Consider the following 6,653-nt stretch of genomic DNA (forward strand, 5'->3'; position numbering starts at 1 on the left):
TTGAAAACTTTCTGCCGCATTGACATCTAAGGTCATTAGCAGCGTATTCAAACTATGGTGATAGTGTGAAGCTTGAGGGCAAAGCCCCCAGGTAAGGAAGTGCTACATGACATCAAATGTAAACTAGAGGCAAATTAGAGTAGTAAAAAGGGTTAAGAATGAGTTAACCCATAACTGACGGGTAGCATTCATAGAGGCCGGGGCCTCGCTGCCGGGGGCTTATATTGTCGCCCTAGCATGCGCGACCACTCATGCCAAATACCAGCATCCCATGCCGTTTCTTCGTAATACTACGAAGATATGTTGTATTTTCAGTTTTCATTATTTTTTAAAGTCTCTACTTGCCAAACTTCCTGATAAATCGAGACTGAAGGGTATTTTTGTTGTTATATAGACTCCATAGTTGATCATTATTCTGTCTATAGTCCGAATAAAATAAGCAGTGTGCGGCATCATGGAGTTGAAATCGTCGGTTTGTTACGCGGTAAAAATGAGAAAGTGTTAAAACCGACTTAATCACACTTTGACTGGCAGAAAAATATGCGTACGTGCCCCCGGCAGATGGTCCCGCCATGCCATGGCATGTGCGTATATGCCACCTGTCGGCAATGAGTTAATAATTAGGGTAAAGTTGTATGTTGAACAGTACTACAGGGTGGTATGGTAGTGAAAAGGGTAGAGAGGGGGAGCTGAAGGTAATGGTTGTTAGAAGGGGAAGGAGTTAAGGGAGTAGGAAGCATTATGATAAAGCACTATGGCAAAAACGGCAAAAATTAGTTTAACGATTAGGTTAAGTGGGAAGAACAAGGGGATGAAGAAAAGGAAAAGGAAAGGAGGAGAAGAAAAGACCATGCAAAATGAGTTGAGGCGAGGGCTGACAACTAAGGCAAGTGTGATCCCCTACATTGGGCCTCAGTCCGTCTCTTAAGCCCCCACGACGACAATGAGCAAGGGTTGGGGGTGGGGGTCAAAATGTTACCATTGGAAAGGCCAAGGGAACACCAAAATCTGTATTCTGTAGACTATAAGCCAAAATGATGTTTGGGTAAAGACAGATGTGAACAAAATTATAAGTGGCAGAAAAGAAAAGGTAGTGTTTGAATAATTTGCAAATGACATTCTCTCTGTGTCATAATGCCCCAATCTATATCTCAAAAAGCAAACTTTTGTCTGTATACCATGAATACCTATACCTGAATATGAATAACATATTTACTGAGAGTCTATACATGAAAATATTCCTGTGAAAAATTTAACTCCTCAAAATTAATAATAACAAATATATATACATGAAATCATATTTGAAAACACTTTATAAGGACACTCAACACTTTTCTTAGAAGAGCTTAAAAGACAAATTCAACAACAGGAGTAAATTCTTCAGTAGTGTGACAGATAAAGCAAAAAGTCTTACCTTGTCTAAGGAGTCATAATACAGCTTCGTGAATGTTTCAGCTGCTGTACATGCAGTCAGGATTTTCATTCGTTCCTGAAAGTAGTCACAGACATAGTTAAAAATAATAACACCTACTGGATTATTATTATTATTATTATATATATATTTTTTACATTATAGACATACTGCTTTGGGAAATATACATTTAAACCTGATTTGACAAAAGCTTATACTTTCATCAATCTTAAATTCCATTATTTTACTATTACAGGATCACTATAATTTATTTTCTAATTTTGCTTCTCATCTTCATAAAAAAATACTGGTTAAAAATGATTATTGATCTCATTTCCTTCCTTTTTTGAAATCACTAAATACATGCTTTTAATAATTTGACATTTGCACTGTCTTTCAATATTGGTAATCTGATTTACATACAAAATAATTTAATATTCACAAGTAATTCATGCTATATATTAATCATAATAAATAAATGTATCCATTCACCCTAATTCCACATTCCTGTACATCATACAAAGGTTGTTCTACTGAAAAAACCTTTGAATGATATGTATGGTATCCATGACATGTATTTCTGATGAAGATATAATCAAAACCAGTTAATTACACCTCTTGCACTGCAATGATATTCATTCTCGTCTAGACTTTTTCTACATTTGTCGTAATGAACACGGGGAACCAACTTCCTTAATAAAGATGAATTCTTCGTCAATCTCTATGTCTCAGGATTATTCCGAATATAAGGATACTTGTTTTTATCGCTACATACATAGAATGGCAAAATGTTTTATTAGTCTTCATAAATTTGAATAGAAGTTCGTCTCTACAGTACCATGGTTAAAATATAACATTTAGGTTTATACGTGGGATGTACTTCACGCATCAACATCTAACATTCTCTAAACTGTATCTATCTTGTTGACAATTAAGGTTTTAAGATTTTATTGAGAGAAAGGATATCTTCCATAGAAGTATATTGCTAAAAATTGGTTTCTGGTGGCATTAATAGCCGTAACTTACAAAGGAACATTGGTGTGTGTGTGTGTGTGTGTGTGTGTGTGTGTGTGTGTGTGTGTGTGTGTGTGTGTGTGTGTGTGTGTGTGTGTGTGTGTGTGTGTGTGTGTGTGTGTGTGTGTGTGTGTGTGTGTGTGTGTGTGTGCATGTGCATATATATATATTGTATACACACACACACACACACACACACACACACACACACACACACACACACACACACACACACACACACACACACACACAATCTATGAAGAAGTTGTCTCAAAGTTTCCTGTGAGGAAAACAAATACATTATAGTCTTGTTAATCCTACAAAATATCAAAAATCATTAAAAACTGATGTCAAGACAAATCAGTCCACAATTAATAATGAAAAAGACTACCCTTTCTATTACTACCATGACTACTACTACTAATTACCATTACTATCAAATTACTACCATTATTTAAAGTATATTGCATACTAGGCTAACAAATTCAAGACAATTACCTCATATATATATATATATATATATATATATATATATATATATATATATATATATATATATATATATTATATATACATACACACACACACACACATTTAATATACATATAATCTGAGAAAAAAGTTTCTTGTAAAAGAATCAAATACATATATATTCTTGTTAATCAAACAAAATGTGAAAATCCTTCAATACTATCAACACAAATCACTCACCAACAACTGACAACCTTTCTAAAGCTGTCATTATTATTACTATTATTACTGACTAATCGAAGTACACACTACACTAGGCTAACAAACTCCAGCCTTTTATCACAGAGCCCATGATAATCCCACGGTCATATCCTACACAATGAAGGATAACAATAAACGAAAACAACTTACAGTGAAGTAAAATAAGAATAATGATGTCACGTATTAAGAAAACAAATCCCATGACGAAATCCCCCTTAAGACATGCATGTAAATCCGACCCCCTTTTCCTTTACTTCTTGAGGAGAGAGAGGAAAAAAAGGGGACGCATTATAGTCCCGAAATCCCTTAAATCCTACCCAATCCCTAGCGTAGGAGTCAAACCCATCCTTATCCTCCACCCCAACCTCCTCCCCCAAAAAAAACCTTAAAAAAGAGAGAAACGAGAGAAAGGGAAAGCAAGGGAACTCACGCTGTCCGCCGCCATTTCGTGGGGTCCGCCTGCTCCCCCGAGTGCCTGCCGAGAGAGAACAGGAGAACCTTCCTCCTCCTCCTTTCCTGCTGCTGCTTCCTCCCTCCTTCGCCAATCTCTATCCCTCCTTATCTCTCCAATCCTCGCTCGCGCCGGCCGCCCAATCCTCCGTCCGCGCTCCCCGATCCCTCCCGCGCGTCCTCCAATCCCCCAGGAAGGTCTCGGATCCTCCTGCTGCTCCTCCTCCTCCTGAAGTCTTCGCTCAGGCCCCCCCGGCGTGCCAGAAAGGTTCGCGCGCCGCCGATTCGTCCTCCGCCACTGCCACTTTAAATCGTAAATCGCGAACCTTGGCCAGGCGGGATTTTTCCCTTATTTTTAAGAGGGGGAGGAGGAGGATACTTTTAAAGGAGGAGGAGGAGGAGGGGTGGGAACGGGGGGGGTTAAGGGATTCCTCGGCCGGGGTTTAGGATTAGGATTGGGATTTTTTTAAGGGAGTTTTCGTCGAGAGTAAGGGAGTTGGGGGGAGGGAGAAGGGGATTAAAAGGAGAAATAAGGCAAAGTTGCTTGCATTGCTTGTCCGAGTTTTTCTTCTCTTTTTTTTTACGGGGGTGTCATTAAGGGCCAAGAAGGGATTTTTAAAACCAATAAAACGATTAGCAGAACGAGACCCAACTTGACCCACACCCGAAGGACAAAAAAAATTATATATATAAAGAACCTCCAACCCCCCCCCCCATTTCTCTTCATCACCCTTAAAGACCCGCATTAAGGAGAAGAAAAGGAGAAAAGGGAAGGAAAATAAAAAGTTTTAAGCTAAGGGTCCCAAAGAGAGGACTCGAAGTAACGCGTCTGGAGGAGGGCAATCAGCTGGCGAGATGTGACAGTTCGTAACGCATTCTGGGGGTCCTGCTCGCCCTTTTCCTCCCTTATTTCGGCCGAATATATGCTTATTTGCGCTCCTTTCGGGGAGGCAGAGCAAAATCGGCCAATCCTTCTATCGATTTATCTATCAGGAGGGAAGGGGGGGAGATCGATTCCTTCCTTCTCGTTACTTATGCTAATCAATTAAGGATCCGGACATTCGGACCTTTAAATGTGATGGTGGGTTTGTTATATATATTTTTTCTTATTTTTTTTTTATTAATTTATTTAGGTTGCGGGGTGCGAAGGGGGATTTTTCTCGGGGGCTGCGTGCCGTCTCCGGGGGGCGAGGGAGGAGGAAATCGGGATATTAATACGGTTAACGAAGGTTGAGGAAATGTTAATGACTTGACTGTCGATGCCATTCCAATTTCTGAATTGTGTAGGACTCGTTCCAGCAACAACTCCCGATCCGCCGCGGACGCCCCAGGTAATTCCCCCAGCGGCCTGCCAGCCCAACGAGCCCCCGCCCGCAAATAAATAAGCCCGCGGGAGGCGCCGGCGTAGGCCCGAGATAATTCCCGAGGCCTGTTTCAGAACATTTAAATGTACCCGACGGAGCGGGGGTCGTGTGTAATCTCGCCGCCTCTCGCGGGATCTCGCCGCTTCTCGGCCGCGTCACGTGACCAGAGAGACGTTTATTTTTTCCCACCACAATGGCGCCAAGCCCTATATGTACATTTAGGTGTAATTTTAGTCTCTTCCGCGGCGGTTTTAGCGTTGTTCACCGATGTTTTAGGATGTAAAGATATGCTGTGTGTGCTGTCCCATATGAAAGGTGTTCGTAAGGTAAGTGGCTTCGCTGTAATTTTAGGGTTAATATGAGTGTCTTGGTAAATAATTGGTTGTCAGACAGAAACAACCCGTCTCTCGGTCAATATTTTGACAATTCTCGCCCCCTGGGAAGTGAAACTCGCGCCACGGACGAGATTTAAGTGATGCTCGAGGAAAAGCAGCAGTGCCGCGGTGGAAATGAGCGGAAATAGAGGCGAAAAGGACGAGAAATAAGCTCGGAGTTAAAAAGTGGAAATTGCGCAGTGCTGCCATCTACCAAGGCACCGCGGCCAATATCAGAGTGCTTTTTTATTTTTCCGCCCTTTAGCGGGCAGTGACGGCGTTTTCCGAGGGCGCGAGGCGGCAGGGCACGGCCAGGCGCCCCTGGGGCCCGGCGGCGAGCGCGGGCGCCTGCTGCAGGAGGCACATCTTGGTGCAGCTTCGCCACTCCGGGACTGTTTATGTTTGGCAGCGGGCCATTGATTTTCATATCTGAAAGTAATTTCCGAAAGATGTCCGGGTGTTTGGGCCCCAGAGTGCCCCGGCGCGGCGAGGAGAGCGGCGCCAGGGACTGTGGCAGATGATCCTCCCCCCGAGGGTGTGTGGCGACGCGAAATAAGAGTGAGTGGAGGTGGGATGGGCCTCGGGAGCACCTGCAGCCTGACACTCGGGAGCCTCGAGCCCCTCCAGCTCCGGCCTGGGCCTCCTCGGGCGGGGGGCCGCTGCCAGCCAGTGCCCAGTCACACTGCCAGACCAACACCAAACACAACACTAACAGCCACCTCCACTAAACGGGCAGGACACTCCACTACCCAACAACTGCCACACTCCACACCACTCCTGGCTCCCAATATCAGGGGCCAGCACCGCCACGCGACGCAACCACGCTGCCAGGGTACACCGCCGCCTCCGCGTGGGCCCATCCCTGGCACTGGGAGCGAGCGAATGCCAAAACCCAACGGGGAAACTTGGGAATATTTGCAGTTTGTGTGTCCCCTTGGCTGGGGGTGAAGGGGTGTGTTTACATCTCTGCTCAGGCTGTTCCAGGGGTGAACAACCCTCACGGGATATTGCTTGGAATGGCTGTCCATCATTGGCAGGGGTTGGATGAGCTTGTGGGTTGGGAGAGCTGATTAAGAGAGCTGATTTTTGCAATCCTCAGGCAATATTTGCAGCTGCAGATTGCCTTTTACGGTCATGTTTGAGGAAAGATGGAATATAAACATTGGTTTGATCAGAACGGACTCAATTGATGTATTGCTATGAGCTTCTGCTTTGCCAGCCTGTATATAACAGATTTTAACTGGGCATTTTATTAATCTTTGTTGATAGTGACATTTCTATAACAAACAGTTTTGGGAATATACCATT

At 43.4% G+C, this 6,653-nt stretch overlaps 2 protein-coding genes across 3 annotated transcripts in view; one reads left to right on the top strand and one right to left on the bottom strand.

The window, feature by feature from the left end:
- The window catches only part of LOC119596906 (NTF2-related export protein-like), a 5,693-nt gene extending 1,898 nt beyond the window's left edge, over positions 1–3,795 (bottom strand). Inside the window, exons 1-2 of one of the 2 annotated variants that reach the window (XM_037946271.1) lie at positions 3,588–3,795; positions 1,415–1,489 (exon numbers count right to left, since the gene is read on the bottom strand). In XM_037946271.1, coding sequence (XP_037802199.1) covers positions 1,415–1,489; positions 3,588–3,602 — 90 coding nt within the window. In that variant the 5' untranslated portion in view covers positions 3,603–3,795. Of the gene's footprint in view, positions 1–1,414; positions 1,490–3,307; positions 3,378–3,587 lie in introns of those variants that run through there. The other variant, XM_037946279.1, reaches the window with a different exon arrangement.
- Positions 3,796–5,106: 1,311 nt separating this feature from the next.
- LOC119596921 (PHD finger protein rhinoceros-like) overlaps positions 5,107–6,653 on the top strand; it is a 73,613-nt gene continuing 72,066 nt past the window's right edge. The window contains exon 1 of the mRNA XM_037946289.1: positions 5,107–5,297. The gene's annotated coding sequence lies outside the window, so the exon portion shown is untranslated. The remainder of the gene's footprint in view (positions 5,298–6,653) is intronic.

The sequence above is a fragment of the Penaeus monodon genome, chromosome 3 (assembly GCF_015228065.2).
Source record: "Penaeus monodon isolate SGIC_2016 chromosome 3, NSTDA_Pmon_1, whole genome shotgun sequence".
In the NCBI taxonomy this organism is placed as follows: Eukaryota; Metazoa; Arthropoda; class Malacostraca; order Decapoda; family Penaeidae; genus Penaeus; species Penaeus monodon.